The sequence below is a fragment of the Leptodactylus fuscus genome, chromosome 1, assembly GCF_031893055.1.
Source record: "Leptodactylus fuscus isolate aLepFus1 chromosome 1, aLepFus1.hap2, whole genome shotgun sequence".
Lineage (NCBI taxonomy): Eukaryota > Metazoa > Chordata > Amphibia > Anura > Leptodactylidae > Leptodactylus > Leptodactylus fuscus.
The window spans coordinates 5,640,941-5,663,043 of record NC_134265.1 but is presented as its reverse complement, the minus strand read 5'-3'; the positions used below and the strand labels follow the sequence as shown (position 1 = coordinate 5,663,043).

The 22,103-nt window shown below is 45.0% G+C and overlaps 1 protein-coding gene and 2 pseudogenes across 1 annotated transcript; 2 read left to right on the top strand and 1 right to left on the bottom strand.

Moving 5' to 3' along the window:
- Window positions 1-2,160: 2,160 nt before the first annotated feature.
- Window positions 2,161-3,190, top strand: LOC142190686 (gastrula zinc finger protein XlCGF66.1-like). The gene is made up of 4 exons (XM_075262309.1): window positions 2,161-2,303; window positions 2,434-2,613; window positions 2,692-2,815; window positions 2,899-3,190. Exons 1-4 carry the CDS (start codon window positions 2,226-2,228, stop codon window positions 2,994-2,996), a joined length of 480 nt encoding a protein of 159 aa, XP_075118410.1. The 5' UTR covers window positions 2,161-2,225; the 3' UTR covers window positions 2,997-3,190.
- Window positions 3,191-3,262: 72 nt separating this feature from the next.
- LOC142189611 (uncharacterized) overlaps window positions 3,263-22,103 on the top strand; it is a 282,275-nt pseudogene continuing 263,434 nt past the window's right edge.
- LOC142196963 (piRNA biogenesis protein EXD1-like) lies at window positions 4,196-10,262 on the bottom strand (annotated as a pseudogene).

Here is a 22,103-nt window from a genome sequence, read left to right as displayed (position 1 = left end):
GAACATCTGTTTGAGCTCAAAGGTGGTTTTCCGGTGGTTATTCTTCACCAATCTGGCTTCCGCGCTCTGCACTCTACTGAAACGGCTCTCACAAAAGTCTCCAATGATCTCCTAATGGCTAAATCCAATGGCGACTTCTCTCTTCTTATTCTTCTGGACCTCTCTGCAGCTTTTGACACTGTTGACCATCATCTCCTCCTCACTATGCTCCACTCAGTTGGCCTCAATGACACTGCGCTCTCCTGGTTCTCCTCTTATCTCTCAGACCGCACTTTCAGTGTATCATTTGCGGGCTCTGTTTCCTCCCCTCTTTCTCTTGCTGTTGGGGTTCCTCAGGGCTCGGTCCTAGGCCCCCTCCTCTTTTCTCTCTACACAGCCCCCATTGGACAAACCACTTATACACCCAATTATACACATCTTCCCGTGACATCACCCCTGCACTCATACAGAACACCAGCAACTGTCTCTCTGCTGTCTCTAATATCATGTCCTCGCTCTATCTGAAACTAAATCTCTCCAAGACTGAGCTACTACTGTTTCCACCATCTAATAGATCTGTCCCTGATATATCCATTGTAGTCTCAGGCCTTACTATAACTCCTAGGCAGTAGGCCCGCTGCCTCGGGGTCATGTTTGATGCAGACCTTTCCTTCACCCCTCATGTTGAATCACTCGCACGTTCATGCCACCTCCACCTCAAAAACATCTCCAGAATACGCCCTTTCCTTACCAGAGATACACTAAAGACACTTATTGTCTCTTTGATTCATTCTCGCCTTGACTACTGTAACTCCTTACTAATCCGTCTTCCTCTCACTAAACTCTCCCCTCTACAATCTATTCTGAATACAGCGACCAGGCTCATCTATCAGGCTAGACGCTACAGCGATGCCTCTGGTCTGTGCCAGTCGCTACATTGGCTGCCTATTCATTATAGAATAAAATATAAAGTTATTACTCTCATCCACAAGGCTCTCCATAATGCCGCACCTCCCTACATTAACTCCCTCATCTCTGTCTACCGCCTAACCCGTATTCTCCGCTCACTCAATGACCTAACACTTACATCCTCTATTATCAGAACCTCCCACACTCGTATACAAGACTTCTCCCGAGCTGCACCACTTCTCTGGAATGCTCTACCCCGGACAATCAGATTAACTCCCAATTTCTACAGCTTCAAACACAAACTAAAGACGCATCTTATCAGACAGACCTATCACAATGTCTAACGTAAACCCTTACCCCTCCTCTGTCTTCGCTCCCACATTACCCCACATGATATGATGTCATCTCAGGATAACTTTATAGGTCCAAGCTCCATCTACATGTTACAGGACACGACTGGTGACGGCTCATAAAGTTTTATGTTTGTGTAATGACAGTCACCTCTATTACAAAAGTGTCTGACCTCTGCATAAGCAATGCCGCCCCTGCTACCTCGTGTCACCCCCTCTACCTTATAGATTGTAAGATCTTGCGAGCAGGGCCCTCAGTCCCATTGTGTGAAATGACTTTCTTTGTAATGTATCTTTCTGTCTGTATTTGAACCCTACAAATTGTACAGCGCTGCGGAATATGTTGGCGCTATAGAAATAAAATTTATTATTATTATTATTACCAGTCGCTTTAGGGACCTACGACCTCAAGTTTCGAGTATAGTCTTACACATCCACACTTTCCACGGTTGGAGGGGGGTTCTCCACCATCTCGCCATGCTCGTATGATACGCTGAACAGTTCTCTGTCCGATACCAGTTACTTTGGCTATCTCCTTGGTCGATTTGTTGGCGTGATGCAATCCAATGACTTGCCCCTTCTTGAAGGCACTAACATCTCTTCCTCTGGTAGCTCTTCCGTTGGTGAACTAACCATCACTAGTAGTGAAAGAAGCTGCAGAGGACGTCGGCGCCATCTTGTCATCGCTCCCTATATATGTCCTGTACCAGCCTAGGTCTGTCTCCCCGGGGTAGGGCGCTCGTTCTACATCACAGGTTAGTGGAGGAGAAGAGTCTGATACTGTGCAGAGGAGGAATGTGCCAGGTATCTTCACATACTAGAGCCTGATCCGGAAGCCCCCCTTATACTCCCTACTAATCCTATTTATTCCATGGGATTCCGTGTAGTGATTACATTGTCTCATCTTCTCTCCATTCAGGTTCCTACAATATAGAATCCTCTCAGTATCTTCTATATAAGAGAATATTCCGGATTGATCCATCAAGGATGGAAAGAGACAGGAACAAGATGGCGGAAAGTCTATTAAATCTCACCCTAGAGATCATCTACCAGCTTACTGGAGAGGTGAGAGATTCTGATGATGTCATCATGACATCATTCTTATCTATAGTAATAACAGATGATATGACTGGAGAGGTGATGGACTCTGGACATGTATGTAGTGAGATTTATTAATGTGTCTCCCCATAACCAGGATTACACAGTAGTGAAGAAGACCTCTAGTGGGCGCTGTCAGGCTCCTGTGTATGATGGATATAGAGGAACCCTGAGCCCAATCCTGGGGCCTCCACCTCACCCCCTGATACAGGAGGAGATCAATGGACAGAAGATCCTAGAACTCACCCACAAGATGCTGGAGCTGCTGACTGGAGAGGTGACACTGCTGGGAATGCTGGGACATTATACAGTAACTGGAGGGGTCGGGGTGATGACTGTATCATTGTGTTGTCAGGTTCCTATAAGGTGTCAGGATGTCGCTGTCTATTTCTCCATGGAGGAGTGGGAGTATTTAGAAGGACACAAGGATCTGTACAAGGAGGTGATGATGGAGGACCAGCAGCCCCTCACATCAGCAGGTAATAGACATGACTATATACACATGGACTTCCATTATTTGTATGTACAGAATGAATTCAGTCCCTGTCTGTGTTTCCTACAGGTAGATCCAGTAAGAGGACAACACCGGAGAGATGTCCCAGTCCTCTTCTTCCACAGGATGATGATCAGGTAGATGGAGATATTCCCTATGATGTGTAGACGGGCTGTGAAGTCCTTGTGGTCAGTCTTGTTGTATCCAGCAGTATTATATGGTTATATACATGGGCGGTGTCATTGAGCCGCCATCTAATATGTTTATCCGGCTTCTCACAGACCTGCAGCTACTGTCAGGACATCTTTCATCTTCATGCGGATTAATGATCTAGAACATTCTCTGTGACTTCCCCATTTGTCCGGTGACTTTTACATTATTTGTTTCGCTGATTTTCCATCAGGATAAAGATGTGAGCGACATGAATGCTATATCTATGAGAATAAAGGAAGAGCCCTATGTGAGTGGTGATGAGGAGTGTGAGGAGGACATTCCTACAGGGACCCGCCCAGGTGAGGAGTCACCACTATATAAAGCACAGAAGGGTCACTGATTCTATTCAGACATTGTTTAGACTATTTGTTGTTCCCCGATTCAGGTAAAATACTAATAATACCTGAATATAAATGTGATACCGCTATAGGGGGTAATAATTGTAGTATAGAATAGAACGGACAGCAGGAATATGGACTTGACATCGATGTGAACGAGGCAAATTTCTTCCTCACCGGCTGTCAGTCCTCGTGAAGGGAAAGAATTTACCAGAATTATATAGCAGATTATTTCAGGGGCCGGAAAAATAATCCTCCTGCTCGATCTTCAGGCAGATTCCACCTCAGAGCTCTATGGAAATAAATGGGAGGTGGAAAATCCCGCCTGGCCAGTAAGGAATCTGATGGAGATTCATATGTCACTGTGTAAACCTCACCTTAGACCCCAATCACACTATGGAATCCGGACTAGAAGATCTGGTCTGTACATCAGTCACATTTCCCAGCCTGAACTCTGTCCACACACCAGGACTCCCCGTATCTTAGTGATCTATGACGCTAGGAGTCCCTGCTTCCTTGTGACTCCACAGACCCTACTACATACTGTATGGGACAGCAGATCCGCGGTGAGTTCAGGCTGGGAAATCCAGCAGATGTGGTTTGGGTTCTATTGTGTGTATAGGGTGTAATACAGTAAGATTTATGGCATCCTACAGTATTATTCCACATAAGTGGCCATAGTTAAGCAGCCATGGATTGTGTTCCTGTGGTTTGGGCTCTGAGACTTATTTCACTTTGGATTCTTAGAAGAGACGTCCAGATAAGACGATCTATATCAGGACAGGACAACTAGTAATGTAGTCAGAGGCCTGAACTTAGTGGTACAAAATAAGGACCTTAATGTTAGGTCCTAAATGTGGGTTCTATTGGGATAAGACAAAAACATTTCCAAAATATGGCGATACTACCAAAATATAGAATATAGAAACAATATATCAAAATTATATTAAAGTGATGACCATGTATATCACTTGTGTATATTGCACTTTCCTACTTGGACTTCTAAACCCTTTTAACTATTGATTGTTTTGAACGCCATTTTCTCCACATGCATGGTCTTTTGGATGTGTTTTTCCTCCCTCCTCTTGGTATGTGATTCTGTGTTTTTAATCACTTTAATAACATTTTTATATATTTTTTCTACATTCTTTTGTTAGCCTCGCCTTATTTTGCCAGTGTTTTTGTATTATTTGGATAACGATTTCTACATTGTGTAGAAAAAATATGAACAAATCCAGCGCCCAGGCATTCGATATGGTTTAAAAATAAAACGTAGCTTTTATTTCATGGGAGACATGCTCCACGTAAAAATAAGCAGGAAGTCGAGAGTGCAGGATGGTACTATCGCATTGCCTACACGTTAAGAGGCTTCCTCCACACAAAATAGAACTATTGAGAGGGTAAAAGTCAACACGAAAAATCCTGGATATTATCCAATCTCTGCTAGACCAGCGGTCTTTGACCACTTCCAAAGTCAAGTGGAAAAAGATCTTACTAGACTGCATACATCACGCAGTACATTTAATCACAACCTGACGCCACTACATATAAAAAACTTGAAAATGACCCCACATACACTTTCTCACTTACACTTTATGAAATATTAAGATCAGGAGTTAACCAGGGTTTTCTTACGGAAAAAGAAGTTGAATATTTACACGTATATCATCCCACTACAGCCATATTCCATGGACTACCAAAAATCCACAAAAACATCTCCTCCCCCCCCCCCCCCCCCCCCGTTAAGACCCATTATCTCAGGTATAGGGTCATTGAACGAACCTATCTGTGCCTGGATAGATACCATTCTCCCGCCTCTAGTAATGAGAGTCCCCGGTTTCGTTAAAGATACAAAAAATCTTCTTGATATCTTCCAAAATTTCAAATGGCTACCACGTTACAAATGGCTCACGTGTGATGTGGTATCCCTCTATTCTTGTATTCCCCATCGTATTGCTCTTGAAGCACTGTCACACCATCTATACGTGCATTCTAACTACACAGAGGAGTTTAACGAATACATCATAGAGGTGGTAGAATATCTGCTACTGCATAATTTTTTTTTGTTTGACGGAGATTTTTATCTCCAACTGTGCGGTGTGCCCATGGGGGTGCAATTTTCCCCCTCGCTTGCCAATCTGACGATGGCCTACTGGGAGGAGTTGGCTATTTTCACACCTCACAATCCATTTTTGCACAACATTGTGTACTATGGTAGATACAATGATGACGTGCTGTTGGTGTGGTCGGGGGAGGAGATGTCAACTTCCGCCTTCACCGACCACATCAACATTAATGTCTACAATTAAAAATTTTCTTCTCAGTGCAGTGCCATTAGTGCAGATTTTTTGGATGTCAGGCTTATCACTGACATCCATACTAACAGGGTTATAACCAAGCTATATCGCAAGCCACAAGCGGGCAACACCACGTTACATGCCAGTAGCCATCATCCCCATCATACAATTAAAGCCATCCCGGTAGGGGAGTTGATTAGAGCCAAAAGAATATGCTCAGAGAACAAAGATTATCATGCAGAGGCTAACGCCATAGTCAAAAGATTAACTGCCAGAGGATATCCAAGATGGAATTTGAATAGAGCCAGAAAAATAGCACAGCAAAAAAAACGGGCTGATCTGTTGGCAGATTTTAAAAAAAAAACACATCTGACAGTGATGATACTGTTTTATTTTTCTACACCGTACAGTACAGATTACAACAGCATTGTTAGGATTATCAAACAAAATCTACCAATACTATGGCAAGATGACACTACAAAACCAAATACTGGACAAAGGTTGCCAGTTCGTAGCAAAAAGAGGCAAGACCTTGGGAAACATACTGTCCCCATTACACATCTCAACAACTCAAACGTATACATCCTCACACAAAAGGGTTCTTCAGATGTGGAAATGGAAGATGTAATATGTGTAAATATCAATGTTCATGGGAACGTCAGATACACACATATATCACATCAAATCCTTCCTTAACTGTGATTCAGATCACGTCCTATATCTAATTATATGCAGTATCTGCAACCTTAAATATGTTGGATGTACATCCAGACCTCTTAAAACAAGAATAGCGGAACATTTACGAGGTTGTACCAACAGGGACATTCTCCGTAGATCAGGAGCCTCAAGACATTTCTTTGAAGAACACCATGGCAGTGTATGCTGTTTTCACTTTCATGCCATAGAGTATGTTCATAAGCCTCAATGCGGTGGTAATTGGCAACATAAATTGTTCAAAAGAGAGGCATATTGGATCCATACTTTGAATACAAAGATACCCTCGTGGCATGAATTTGAGAACAGATTTAGCATATTTTTATTAAAAAATAAAAAATCTGCAGTCAACATTGCCCCCTTTTTGCTCTACATTAATTTTAATTTTCTGAAATATACTTACCTTGGTTGTAACACTGGTGGTTTTCACTCTTCCTAGGAGCACTAGCATTCCCATCCCGCAGCCACGCTTTGAAAGATCTTTGCACATGCCTGTATTTGGAAGATACATCCCAAGTACTGGCAATACACACTGAGTCTGTGCATGAGTCCTGTTCAGCCATGCTTAGTGAGGGCATTGAGCATGTGCATTCCTAGTAGAGATGAGTGAACGCTGTTCGATCGAATAGGTATTCGATCGAATATCATGTCGTTCGATGTATTCGTTCACAATCGAATACCAGGCCGCATACACAGTAAAAATTTGTGTCCCCTCCCACCTTCCCTGGCGCATTTTTTGCACCAATAACTGCGCAGAGGAGGTGGGACTGGAACTACGACAACGGAGACAGTGGAAAAAATTGAAAAAACCCATTGGCTGCCAAAAACGTGACCTCCCATTCATAAGAACGGCCACCGCCCTATTCGCCATTTTTGCCGTCGGACATAGGGAGAGAAACATATCTGCTGAGGGCTAGATAGCGATTAGCTTCAGATAGGCAGGCGAGGACTAAAGAAGAAAACCAGCAGCTCTTCTCAGAGCTATACACTGCAGGGACATCAGTCCAACTTTCCCTGGACGGTGGAAAACAGGGATACACAACAGATACAAGTTCATACATAGCGGAGAAACAGCGCTCATTTTTGGCTGTCCGCACACAGAATAGCAGGAATACACAGCAATTACAAGTTCATATAGCTGGAAAAAGCCTTGAATTTTGGGGGGCCTGAAACATAGCAGCAATCCATAGCAGTGACTAGTTCATATAGAGCTGAAAAAAACCTTGAATTTTGGGAGGGCCTGAAAAAAGCAGCAATCCACTGCATTTACAAGTTCATATAGCTGAAAAAAACCTTGAATTTTGTTGTTTTGTGAAAAATTGCAGCAATCCACTGCAGTTACTTCTTGCTATATACATGCAAAGCAGCTTTTCAGGCTGTGTAACCCCAAAACTAGGATACAGAGCAATTAGGTTAAGCTATGTATGCTCAATCCAGATATCCAGGGTGTGTACCCCAAAACCTAGGTGGGAGACACCGAAATTCAGTCAGGTTATGTCCAGTCAATCCAGATATCCAGGATGTGTAACCCCAAAACCTAGGTGGGAGATACAGAAATTCAGTCAGGCTATGTCCGGTCAATCCAAATATCCAGGGTTTGTAACCCCAAACCCTAGGTGGGAGACCCAGAAATGCAGTCAGGCTATGTCAGCTCAATCCAATTTTTAATGGTCTACCCCTTGTATTTTTCATTTATTTCTGTGACATTATTTCAACCAATAACTCAAGCAGTACAAGCACCGGACACTGGTACTAGAACACTGAAAACTGCTATATATACAGTGTTGGCCAAAAGTATTGACACCCCTGCAATTCTGTCAGATAATACTAATATTCTTCCAGAAAATTATTGCAATCACAAATTCTTTGGTATTATCTTCATTTCATTTGTCTTCAGTGGAAAACCACAAAAAGAATTGTTAAAAAGCCAAATTGGATATAATTCCACACCAAACATAAAAAAAGGGGGTGGACAAAAGTATTGGCACTGTTTGAAAAATCATGTGATGCTTCTCTAATTTGTGTAATTAACAGCACCTGCTACTTACCTGAGGCACCTAACAGGTGGTGGCAATAACTAAATCACACTTGCAGCAAGTTGAAATGGATTAAAGTTGACTCAACCTCTGTCCTGTGTCCTTGTGTGACCATATTGAGCATGGAGAAAAGAAAGAAGACCAAAGAACTGTCTGAGGACTTGAGCAGCAAAATTGTGAGAAAGCATAAGCAATCTCAAGGCTACAAGTCCATCTCCAAAGACCTGAATGTTCCTGTGTCTACCGTGCGCAGTGTCATCTAGAAGTGTAAAGCCCATGGCACTGTGGCTAACCTCCCTAGATGTGGCCGGAAAAGAAAAATTGACGAGAGATTTCAACCCAAGATTGTGCGGATGATGGATAAAGAACCTCGACTAACATCCAAACAAGTTCAAACTGCCCTGCAGTCCGTGGGTACAACAGTGTCACCCCGTACTATCCAGTGTCAGCGTCTGAATGAGAAGGGATTGTATGGTAGGAGACCCAGGAAGACCCCACTTCTTACCCAGAGACAGAAAAAAGCCAGGCTGGAGTTTTCCAAAACTTACTTGAGAAAGTCAAAAACGTTTTGGAAGAATGTTCTCTGGTCAGAGGAGATAAAAGTAGGAAAAGGCATCAACATAGAGTTTACAGGAAAAAAAGAGGCCTTCAAAGAGAAGAAGACGCCCCCTACAGTCAGACATGGCGGAGGGTCCCTGATGGTTTGGGGTTGCTTTGCTGCCTCTGGCACTGAACTGCTTGACCGTGTGCATGGCATTATGAAGACTGAAGACTACCAACAAATTTTGCAGCATAATGTAGGGCCTAGTGTGAGAAAGCTGGGTCTCCCTCAGAGGTCAGGGCTCTTCCAGCAGGACAATGACCCAAAACGCACTTCAGGTCAGCACTAGAAAATGGTGGTGAGAGAAAGCCCTGGAGACTTGTAAAGTGGCCAGCAATGAGTCCAGCCCTGAATCCCATAGAACACCTGTGGAGAGATCTCAAAATGGCAGTTTGGAGAAGGCCCCCTTCAAATCTCAGAAACCTGGAGCAGTTTGCCAAAGAAGAATGTTCTAAAATTCCAGCAGAGCCTAGTAAGAAACTCATTGCTGGTTAGCGGAAGCGGTTGTGCGCAGTTATTGTGTCTAAAGGTTGTGCTACCAAGTATTAGGCTGAGGGCGCCAATACTTTTGTCCGGCCCAATTTTGGAGTTTTGTGTAAAATGATCAATATTTTGACTTTTTTTTTTTTTTTATTATTATTCTCTTTTCTGGAAGACAATGAGTATTATCTGACAGAATTGAAGAGGTGCCAATACTTTTGGCCAACACTGTATGTAGTACAACTGCAGCCATTACTTCTCCGCCCCTTTTGAGGAAATGCACACCATTCACTTGATATACTTTCAAGGCTTTTTTCTCTTCTCTTTTGCTGTAATACACAAAACTGCTGAAGTTCCTTTGGGAGCTCAGAGGAGGTAGCCTCAGTGCTGAGAAACACATCTGATGTCCCTTGGCGATATGCATTAAGAGAACCATCGGCCAACCAAGTGTAGTCAGCTAGCATAGCAGCGAGCATGGCTAAACGCAGAGAAAAAAGGTGTACCACTTCCAAAGATAGTAACTTCAGTGCTGCAGTTGGCAATGGACGGTCACACCAGATGTTCGGATTGTCCTTCATTAAAGTTTCCTTACACTTTAGGAAAGAAACTTGTGAGGGTGAAAGGTTGAGAGATATGACATCAAACAATCCTTAACTGTCCTTGTGTGACTGGGAAGAATGCCACCAGTTTCCATTGAGAATAGGTAGACATCAGCGACCTGAGTATCAAGTATATTGTTTAGTATAACACCGTATTGAGGGTAAGTGGTTCAACAGAGGGAGAGACAGTAAAAGGACCCGAAAAGAGATCCTGGGAGGGGGAAAGGGTGGGATGACTCTGTTGGGAAGATTGGGCATGTTGGGAGGAAGGAGGGGGCAGACTCTTGGGCATAAACACAACTGCAGGTAGTGGCTGACCGGCTGCTGTAAAAGCAAGGGGGCGTGCTTGAATTTTTTTTTTTTTTTTTGGGGGGGGGGGCTGAAAAATAGCAGCAATCCACTGCATTTACAAGTCCATGTAGCTGAAAAAAAACCCTTGAATTTTGTTGCTTCTTGAAAAATTGCAGCAATCCACTGCAGTTACTTCTTGCTATATACATGCAAAGCAGCTTTTCAGGCTGTGTAACCCCAAAACAAGGATAGAGAGCAATTAGGTCAGGCTATGTACGCTCAATCCAGATATCCAGGGTGTGTAACCCCAAAACCTAGGTGGGAGAGACAGAATTTCAGTCAGGCTATGTCCGCTCTTTTCAGTTTTTCACGGTGTGTAACCCCAAAACTTAGGTGGAAATTCAGTCAGGCTATATCAGCTCAATCCAAATTTTAAGGGTCTCCCCCCTAAAGCTAAGTGTGATACACAGCAATTCAGTCAGGCTATATCAGCTCAATCCAATTTTTTGTTCAATCCAGTATTGTTTGCACTCCATGATGTTGTCTCTTGAAAAGCAACCCAACATGAAGTCAGCCATGTGTGCCAGTGTGTTACTTGGCATGATTTTGCTGCCCCCAACTGTAAGGGTCACTCTCCATTTCCTCCATTTTCCACTCCCCTTCACACCATCTGTGTTGAAGCAATGGGATGCACTGAAGTGCACCCTCTAGCCTCGTGTGGGACAGTGACATCAAATGCCACTCCATCCCCCTCGTCTTCCTCCGCCAGCCAACGGTGTGAAGATGAGAGGAGTGTGCTCTGAATGTTTTCTGCCTAGCAGAGGCTACTTCTCGCTTACGAAAATGGCCACACTTTGACCAGTATATCAGGCACAATGGTGTAGGTTTCAAAGAACCTTTGCACCAACAAGTTGAAAACGTGGGCCATGTGTGGACCGTGTTTGTGTCTGGCAAGCTCCAGATCTGCTACCAGGTTCCTGCCATTATCACACAAGAAAAAAATTCCTGGCCCCAGGTGCAGCAGGGAAAAATACATTGCCATCTCAGCCAGGATGGCATCCCTGACCTCGGAGGCAGTGTGCTGTCTGTCCCCCAAGCTGATGAGCATCAGCACGTCCTGCGGACATCTCCCCACGCCAGTGTTACAGCGTTTGCCGCTAGTAGCTGGGGTAGAGGTTGCAGCGTAGTAGGCTTTCAATTAACTCCTGCCATGAGTTTTGGGCTGGGAGAGGAGATAGGCCAACCCAGTTTGCACCTCGGGCCCAGAATCCACTACATTCACCCTGCCTGTCATTAACGATAAGCAGCATCCCTGACCACAGGCGCTTGTCCATGCATTGGTGGTCAAGTGGACCTTGCAACAAAGCGCGGAGCTCTGGGCCCGACTGATGTTATGGGACACGTGCAGGCGCAAGGCAGAGACAGCACACCAAAAGAAGTAGTAACGGCTAGGCCCAGCATAGGGAGGTCCACTACAAGATTTTTTTCACAAAAACACGAGATCTCAGAATTGTAAGTTTTATTTTTTATTTTCTTTACACCAGTATTCTATATCTGACGGTATTGTGGCTGTTCGCATTTTTTCACTTTTTCATCTATCTCTCCGTTGTGCCCTATATATTTTTGTGGATAAGATAAATTACTCTAGGTGCAGAAATTGTAATTGATCTACTAGGGACAGGCAGGGTCGCCATCAGAACAGTACTGATGCTATCAGAGGTCCGGTCACCGCTCTAAGAAAAAAGGAGGCCGGTAACTTGCACTAGAAATGAATCTTATGTGATGTATCTCTATGTAAGTGCCACCATTCCTTTCCTTAGAGCTGTGACTGGATGGGCCTGCTTCATTCACCCACCACCAGCACCAATACAGTGACCTAGAGCAGTGGTGGCGTCTCCTGCCTCGCTTCATTACTAGTCACTATCACTGACCTCCGTCTCAGCACAGTGAATACTAATGAAGTAGGCCGCGCTGCCGTCGTTTGCTGCCTGTGCCACTGACTTCACTTCCTCACATGGTCTGAAGCGTCTCAGGCAGCGGCAGCTCAGTGGGGAATATACTTATAAGGTTATGTTATTCAATAATAGTAACATCAGTTTTCTTCTTGTCAGATAACTGTTCCTGGAGCTCAGAGGGACATCTGATATCTACCGATTATAAAGCAGAGGATCATGGTATCACACAGGATCCATATGAAGAACATGTCGTTACCCCAGATATACCCTCAGCCTGTCAGGAGAAAGGTCTTTCTTCTAGTTCATCACAGTCTGTAAAGCAAAATAAAGGAATCAAAAGAGGTGTTATACATCAGAGAGCTCACACAGGAGAGAAGCCATATTCATGTCCAGAATGTGGGAAATGTTTTACTCAGAAATCATTTCTTGTTAGACATCAAATATCTCACACAGGGGAGAAGCCATATTCATGCCCAGCATGTGGGAAATGTTTTGCTCACAAATCAAATCTTGTTCTCCATCAAAAGTCTCACACAGGGGAGAAGCCATATTCATGCCCAGAATGTGGAAAATGTTTTATTCAGAAATCAGATCTTGTTAAACATCAAAAAACTCACACAGGGGAGAAGCCATATTCATGTTCAGAATGTGGGAAATGTTTTACTCAGAAGAGACAGGTTTTGAAACATCAGAGAATACACACAGGGGAGAAGCCATATTCATGCCCAGAATGTGGGAAATGTTTTGCTCACAAATCAAATCTTGTTCTCCATCAAAAGTCTCACACAGGTGAGAATTCATGCCCAGAATGTGGAAAATGTTTTACTCGGAAATCTAAGCTTGTTGAACATCAGAGAACTCACACAGGGGAGAAGCCATATTCATGCCCAGAATGTGGGAAATGTTTTATTCAGAAATCACATCTTGTTATACATAAGAGAACTCACACAGGGGAAAAGCCATATTCATGCCCAGAATGTGGGAAATGTTTCGCTCACAAATCAAATCTTGTTAAACATCAAAAGTCTCACACAGGGGAGAAGCCATATTCATGCCCAGAATGTGGAAAATGTTTTGTTCAGAAATCAGATCTTGTTAAACATCAAAAAACTCACACAGGGGAGAAGCCATATTCATGCCCAGAATGTGGGAAATGTTTTGCTCACAAATCAAATCTTGTTCTCCATCAAAAGTCTCACACAGGGGAGAAGCCATATTCATGCCCAGAATGTGGAAAATGTTTTATTCAGAAATCAGATCTTGTTAAACATCAAAAAACTCACACAGGGGAGAAGCCATATTCATGTTCAGAATGTGGGAAATGTTTTACTCAGAAGACACAGCTTTTGGAACATCAGAGAATACACACAGGGGAGAAGCCATATTCTTGCTCAGAATGTGGAAAATGTTTTACTCGGAAATCAAAGCTTGTTGAACATCAGAGAATACACACAGGGGAGAAGCCATATTCATGATCAGAATGTGGGAAATGTTTTACTTGGAAATCAAAGCTTGTTGAACATATTCAAATGAAAAATATTTCTAACTACACATCTCAGAACTCACACAGAAAATGCAGTTTTGTTTTCAGAATGGTTTATCCCTAATTCACATCTTAAAACTTACAAGAGCTCTCCCAGTACAGGAACAATTTTAATTTTTTTTTTTCCCTAAAAACTCATTTTAATGACAATTAGAACAAGAATAAAATACAACATTTAGACTGTAATCACACCTGTGACATAGTTTGATGCAGTTTTTCAGTAAATCCTGGATGGCTTTAGTTTCTCTTTCCCTTTATCCACACATAAATCTTTACAGTCCTTTATTCTTGGCAAGGCCTGGGGTTACAAGAGGTATCTCTGCGGCCTATACTGTTTATACATCTTTCCCATATCCCTCTAAACTACCATATACAGTGACACCTCTCCAGGCCATCGCTCCTTTAAGAAATTCACCCCCTCGTAGGGACTTATAGTTTCGCTGATTTCCCCCCCCCCCCTTTATTCGTTATGACAGCTGCCATTCTATAAGCAGACCACCCCCTTATGTAACAAAGCCCAATTGTGTAAGTGTAAACTCATACAGGCAGTCTGTCACTACACCAGATTTATCACAGTGACTGATACTAGATGATAAATCTGCCCTATCTATATCCTGTCTAGTCTACATTTATACCACCTCTTACTTGGCTTACTTTGAGACAAAATTTTATGACACAATGTTTCTCACCAGTCAACAGCTCCATACTGTACAAGTGGTCAATCTCTTTACTCCACTCATTCACTGTCGGGGGCAACTGGGACTTCCAGTGTTCGGGAATAACAGCTCTAGCTGAAGCAGGAGCCTATTTTTGATCTTGGCCAAGGGGCCAGGGATTAGCGAAAGAAGAGTCAACTGAGGAGATGATGATCGAGACCCCACTGTGACTTCTGTGTAAATATTAAAGATTGCAGTACAAAATGGTTGTAGCATGAGTCACAACCACCATATGTGGAGGATAGTGCCCTCGGCTGGTCCAAACCTCTGGGCAGGGTCAGACTGGCTCACTGGAGGTACTGGTGTACCCATGTACTTAGTGGGCCAACAGGACCCCCACTGCTTATTTTAATAAGCTATGAAAGTATGGTAATAGGTGACTCCTCCCTCTCGACCATGACCACAGGTGGTCAGGGACCTGCAGCACCATCATAATGATTGGAGAAAGCCTGGTTCCCCGATCATTATAATCATTGTTAATGGAAAGGGTCCGACCTCAGAGCATAACAATCAGAGGCCTAGGGAAGGTGATTAATGGGATCCTATCATTTGTTGATATATTATAACATTATACATTTGTTGATGCTTCACATCCTCTCTTGACAATCTTTCCTTGACTATAACATACTACAAATAGGATCCAGGCTTTAGTTCTACTGCCAACGGACACCCAGCCTTTGATTATACATGGCTCTCTGTATACAGTATATTTTGTATATAATGTGTATGTGTTGACACCTTGTTTCTACATATAGCATGTGCTGTGCATGTGCTGCTATAACATGTTGAATTTTCATGATAAAATGTCTTTATGTTTTATGTAGAGTCTGAGGAAGGTCAAAAAGACCGAAAGTACTTACTTATACCCTACAATAAATCACCAGTTTAAACACAATCTGTGCATGTGGAGCTCTATTACTTACCTGTAGGACGGGGTGGGACCCTATCTCCACCAACGGGACAGCAACTGTATCTCTATATCCAATTGGGGACTAAAGGGGTACCCTCATCACAAAAGACGCGAGTTGGGGAGTAAAAATTTAGTAGAACTTCATGGGGAGATCACCTAAGCTCAGGCTCTTTCTACTATGGGAGTCCCAGATCACCCGGGAGAGGTCCTCAGCCAAGAATTCCTCATTTAGCGTGGTCCCACTCTCGTCCATAAGCCCAGGGAGTGTCATTGCAGCCACCTAATCGTTGATCCTGTTTTGTATCTCTTGCCGAGGTAAATCTGAAAGGAGGCCCCTACAACTGTAGAGATTTGAGTCGTAATTTTAGAAAGATTGAGCATTAGGGGGGACAGGGACTCTCCAGGGTCGTTTTAATGGTAGGAACAAACGCAGTGGGTGGCCGTGGGTGAAGAAATTTTTCTAGGGAACTGCCACACATCTGGCTTCCACTAGGTCCACCAGTGTTTGTGATCTCTGTTGCATTTATGGAAGGATTCAGGTGTTCGTATTTGAGTAAGAAGGCATAAGATCTCAAAAATCCTCTCCTGCTTCAGCCCTCGCTCCTTCTTGAATGAAAACCCCGCACTGACACTATTTAGTGCTTCCCATTGTATCGGGATTGGGGTCACATCATGCTCGTGATGGTGAAGAAAGTCCATAATGGCTTGTGAAATCACCCCTGTGCGTGCCCCGTCTTTGAGAAGGTTGGTGTTAAGATTCCAGCCCCACTTACCTCTCCTTGATAAGGAAGTAGTAGCATCTACTCTGAGTGTTGTGGACTTGTGAAAAGTAGGTCTAGTCTTTCACTTAGGGATGAAGGACCCACCAAACATTGACAAGCCGCAGGTCAGCAACCTTAAATTACAGGGCCAGTAAACGTGACAAAGGAATGGGGGACCTGCTTGACAAGAAATCCAATATTGAATCCATGGTTAATTTCAGGTCTCCTGCCATGACCTTCAACCCTTCAGTAAATTCATCTAAGGCAGAAAGGAATGACAGGATTGAGTTTAGCTCTGGTTGGGGGGAATTAAATTAGGGATCTTGAATAAATTCTCATGGACAGGTATTTTTAGAAACCAGTTTCTACCTCGTGCATCAGAGAACTGGGACCATGGCTTGGAGGGGTTTATATAAGCCAACACTAACTCTCTTTGATTTACCATCAGGGTTGGAGCTGTGGAACCAGCGACGGAAATATCAGTTTACTATTGTGGGCACGTGGCTCATCTTAAAGTAGGTTTCCTGTAGCAGTAGGATGTGAACCCTTAGCTTGTGCATGTTGTAGAGTACCCGGGTCCTCTTCTGCAGCACAATAAAGCCTCTAATGTTCGGGGAGCACAACTGAAGTCTGGCCATTTCTCTGCATTAGAGATGAGCAAACACCGTTCAATCGAGTAGCTATTCGATCGAATATCAGGCCGTTCGAGGTATTCGATTCCAATCGAATACCAGGCCGCAAACGCAGTAAAAATTTGTATCCCCTCCCACCTTCCCTGGCGCTTTTTAACCAATAACTGCGCAGGGGAGGTGGGACAGGAACGACAACGTAGGCAGTGAAAAAAATTGAAAAAACCCATTGGCTGCCGAAATCAGGTGACCTCCCATTTATAAGAATAGTCCAGCCCAATATTCGTCATTTCGTGGTGAGAGGGAGAGAAACATATCTGCTGAGGGCTAGATAGCGATTATCTTCAGATAGGCAGGGAAGAAGTAATGAAGAAAACCAACAGCTCTTCTCAGAGCTATACACTGTAGGGACATCAGTCCAGCTTTCCCCGGATGGTGGAAAACAGGGATACAGAACAGTTACAAGTTGATATATAGCGGAGAATCAGCTTTCATTCTTGGCTATCCGCACACAGAATAGCAGGAATACACAGCAGTTATTAGTTCATATAGAGCTGAAAAAAACCTTTAATTTTGGGATGTCCTGAAAAATAGCAGCAATCCACAGCAGTTACAAGTTCATGTATAGCTGAAAAAAGCCTTTCAATTTGGGGTTTCTTGAAAAATAGCAGGAATCCACAGCAGTTACAAGTTCATATATAGCTGAAAAACAGATTTTCTTTGTGGTGTATAGACCATAAAAAAAAGGGGATTAATATACATCCAAAATGCGCAAGGCTAGTGCAAGGGGACGGGGGCGTGGAAATGCAGATGTGGAGCAAGGTTGCGCTCAACCAACAGCGTCTACTGCACCTACAGCTCTGCGGCAGCAAGCATTGCGTTCACCACAGTCCCCGGCTTGATGGCCACATTAAGTAGGCTGCAGAGTACAAACCTAAATAGGCCCGAGCACCAGGAAGAGCTGTTACAATGGCTGGCGGACATTGCTTCCCGCATATTCTCCACCAGCCAGTCAGCCTCTACCTCAACTCCTCCTCCTACCCAACAGTCTGGTCCTCCTTCCTCACAACATGCTCAATCTTCCCAGCAACCTAATCCCACCTCCCAGGAGCTGTTTTCGGCTCCATTGACTGTCCCTCTCTCTGTCCCACCACTTCCTGAATCACCAGAGGTAACAGTTGAATTGCCTGATGCACAAACATTGGAGCATCCGTTATCTCCTGTTGTTGTTGTTGACCAGCAATCGGCCCTCAGTGATGTCAAGACACAGTTGCCATCAGGGCAGCCTGTTCCCGTCAGATGAATTGGACGAGGAGGAGGTGGATGACAAGGACACTGACCCAACCTGGACAGGGCGGATGTCAAGCGGGAAGAGCAGTATAGATGTGGAGGGAAGTGCAGCACCAAAGAGGGTGGCTAGAGGCAGAGGCATGTCCAGAGGCAGAGGACAGCTGCTTCACCGAAGCCAGGCCACAGCCAGCAGGGCCCAAAATGTTCCCTCTTGTATCCAGCCTAGAAAAACTTGCCCATCGAGGCCACGGTCTAAGGTGGTGTGTAATTTTTTTAATGTATGTGCTGCAGACAAATATAGTGCCGTTTACACACTCTGCAACTCGAAACTGAGTAGGGGCTCTGAAAAGAGCAACCTTACAACCACTGCCATGCGCCGTCATTTAGAAGGCAAGCACTGGGCTCAGTGGCAGAGAGCAAACGCAGGAAAATTGTCGTCCGGCGTTGCCGCCACTGCCTCTCCCACTGTTGCCAGTGCTGGCGCTGCAGTCCAGACCATCAGCTAGGAAACCTCCACATCTGCCTCCACCACTTTGGTGACTTCTCCCTCATCCTCCCCTTTTCCTGCCTCAGCTCCTTCTCCTGTACCATCATGCGCCTCCTCAAAACAACCCACTGTTAGGGGCACAAGACCCCTGAGTTATGTTGTCATAGTTCTAATTGATCAGGAACAGGTGACGAGCTCAGGAAACATACAGACAGACAGCAGTGTATCATATCCAGAATGTTTCCCAAGCTCATCACCTGTTCCTGATCAATTAGAACTACGACAACATAACTCAGGGGTCTTGTGCCCCTAACAGAAATTGGCGTTCACCATCCTTGATGGAGTACCATCTCCAAAACCCAGGGGTTCCTCAGAGTCAGCTCCCGCAGTTTCTGCACCATGAGTGGCCATGGATGGCAGACTTATGCGAGATCTTGCGTGCCTTTGAGGAGTCAACCATGAGGGTCAGCTGTGACGACACACTTGTGAGTGTCACAATCCCGCTGCTGTGTGTGATGCGAGAATCCCTCATCGCCATCAGAGATAACGCATTGGAAGCTGAGGAGTCAGGCATAGGAGCAGAAACATCCCAGCAGGATAGTCAGGGCATACTCCTGTCCGCTTCACAGCGTATAGTGAGGGAGGAGGAAGAGGATGATGAAGTGGAAGATCTCATTGTCACACAGGAGGCTAGTGGCGAAGTTCATTGCGTCCCATTGCTGCAGCACGGTTGGGGCGAAATGGAGGAAGAGGAGGAAATGGAGAGTGACCATTCCGGTGGGGGTAACCAAGTAACACTCTGGCACACATGGCTGAATACATGTTGGAGTGCTTTGCAAATGACAAACGCATTGACAAAACCCTGGAGAACAACGACTACTGGATTTTTGCAATCCTCAAACCTCGGTATAAAAATTATGTTTGTAATTTTATTCCGGTAGAGGGGAGGGCCAGTTGCATGACTGATTGCCACAAGCAACTAGTGCAGAATATGATGGAGATGTTTCCATCAACTGTCGTTGGCGCCACACAGGAGAGTTCCTCCAACAGGCAAAAAACTGTCATCCGGTCCACACCCGGCTGGGGCACACTCTCCAAGGTCTGGGACACGTTAATGGCACCCGCTCGTCAAAGTACCGCCACTGAGGGGCCTAGTGTCATCAGGAGGGATGAGTATAGGCGAATGTTGCGGGAGTACCTGGCCGACACCAGCCCTGTCCTCTCCAATCCCTCTGTGACCTATACTTATTGGGTCTCCAAGTTGGATTTGTGGCTGGAACTTGCGCTGTACGCATTGGAGGTCCTTTCCTGCCCTGCCGCCAGCGTGCTTTCTGAAAGGGTCTTCAGCGCTGCCGGTGGTATAATTACGGACAAGCGCAGCCAGCTGTCAGCTGACAATTCTGACCGGCTGACGCTCATAAAAATGAACAGCCACTGGATAGACCGATCATTTTCATGTCCACCAGTGTCAAGCACCCCGACATGAAGTTACATGTGTGTGCTCACCCTCTCCAATTCCTCCTCCTCATACTCCTCCACCGCCAGCATTGCACAATTCTGATCCTACTAGGATCAATCCACCCTGATTCCCCCCCAACTCTGCTGGTTAGAGTCTCAATCCACCCTGATTCACCCCAACTCTGCTGGTTAGAGTCTCAATCCACCCTGATTCACCCCAACTCTGCTGGTTAGAGTCTCAATCCACCATGATTCCCCCAAACTCTGCTGGTTAGAGTGTCAATCCACCATGATTCCCCCAAACTCTGCTGGTTAGAGTCTCTACTCATGCCAAGGGCCAAAACCACTGATTTTTAAAGGTTCTACTCACTCCAAGGGCCAAAAACTAAATCTTTGCTGTTTAAAGGCTCAAATCACCCAAAGGACCAACAAATCTCTGCTGGTGCAAGGCTGAACTAAGTTAAGGGGCCTAAAACTCTGCAGGTAGAGGCTGAAGTCACCTCAAGGGCCTCGATCTTGTTATGTCAGTCCAGGTAGCTGCAACGGGGCTAAGGGATAGCAGTAGGGAATCTCGCCCTGCACTACTCCCACTAGCTATCCCGGTCCCTGCCTCACGGGTGTGGGTCGGCTGTTCTCAGGCTAAGCCTGACCCCGACAGCTCCTCTCTCACTGATTCCGTAGGCCTAGCGGGAAGTGGGAGAAGGAATGCCCTATAAGACCTCTAGGGACTGGAGACTAAAGGGGGTCACCCCTAACGAACAAGTGAAGCTGCTACTGACAGGGACTGACAAAGGTGTGCGCTGACTAACAACACAAGCAGCACACAGGAAAAATGTGGGAAAGGATTCCCCCAAACCAATATGGGAAGGAACCATACACTAGGAAACAAACACAGGGAAACTGAATAGAAATCAAAGGATAAGGCAATTCACTCACACAGTCAATTATACACAGAGGGAGGATTGGTGAACACAGAAGGGAAAACACACAAACCAACTCGTTCACCCAAACCTCCCAAAAACCAACCACGGAACTTCCTCTATCCAAGATAACCACCTACTCCTCCTGCTAAGGCCTAGCTCTGTAAAAGCGACACTCAGCACAGAACCATGGGAGGCATGGGTTAAAATACAGAGTAGAGACCACTCCTCCCAGGTGCAAATGGGAGGACAGACTAATCAACCAGGAGATAAAGCTGCCTACCATCAGTGCGCACGTGCAAGTCAGAAGGTGTGCACCAATACTCACGACAGGACAACCCCGCAGCGCCAGGATGCCACCCCAGACACTGCGCAGCCAAAAACTCCCCAGGTAAGAAAAATAGAAAGTAAAGAACCTAAATACTCCTAACAGGATCCTCCCCTCAAGGAGAAGACTCCGGATTCTCTAGGAGCATCCTTCTTCGGGAACTCCTTGTGGAATTTCTCCACGAGTCTGGGGGCTGACATATCCGACTCCAGGACCCAAGAATTATCCTCAGGACCGTATCCCTTCCATGCCACCAGATACCGTAGCTTCCCCCGAACATATTTGCTATCCAGAACTCGGGATATCTCATACTCCCCGGACTCAGAAACTGGTGGAACCTTAACTGGAGACGTTCCCTTCTTGGCCTTCTTTAACAAGGAGACATGGAAGACCCGGTTTATCTTCCACCTTTTAGGTAGTTGCAGCTGCGCCGCCACTTCATTTACCATCTTGATGATCTTAAAAGGACCCACAAACCTGGGACCCAGCTTCTTGCTAGGAACCTTCAACCTGATATTCTTGGTGGACAACCAAACCATCTCACCAGGGAAGAACTGCAACTCTCCTCTCTTCCGATCCGCCTGGACCTTAGCCTGGTGCGACGCCCGCACCAGATTCTCTCGGATACGGGACCATACCCCTTGCAGCTTTTTAGAAAATAGCTCCTCCTCCGGAACTGGGGAAGAAATGGAAGAAAATACTCCGAAA

Coding starts and splice junctions, on each gene's coding strand:
- LOC142190686 (XM_075262309.1), top strand. CDS start 2,226: ATGGAAAGAGACAGGAACAAGATGGCGGAAAGTCTATTAAATCTCACC. Junction 2,304..2,433: donor TCTACCAGCTTACTGGAGAG/GTGAGAGATTCT, acceptor CCCCATAACCAG/GATTACACAGTAGTGAAGAA. Junction 2,816..2,898: donor GCAGCCCCTCACATCAGCAG/GTAATAGACATG, acceptor TGTTTCCTACAG/GTAGATCCAGTAAGAGGACA.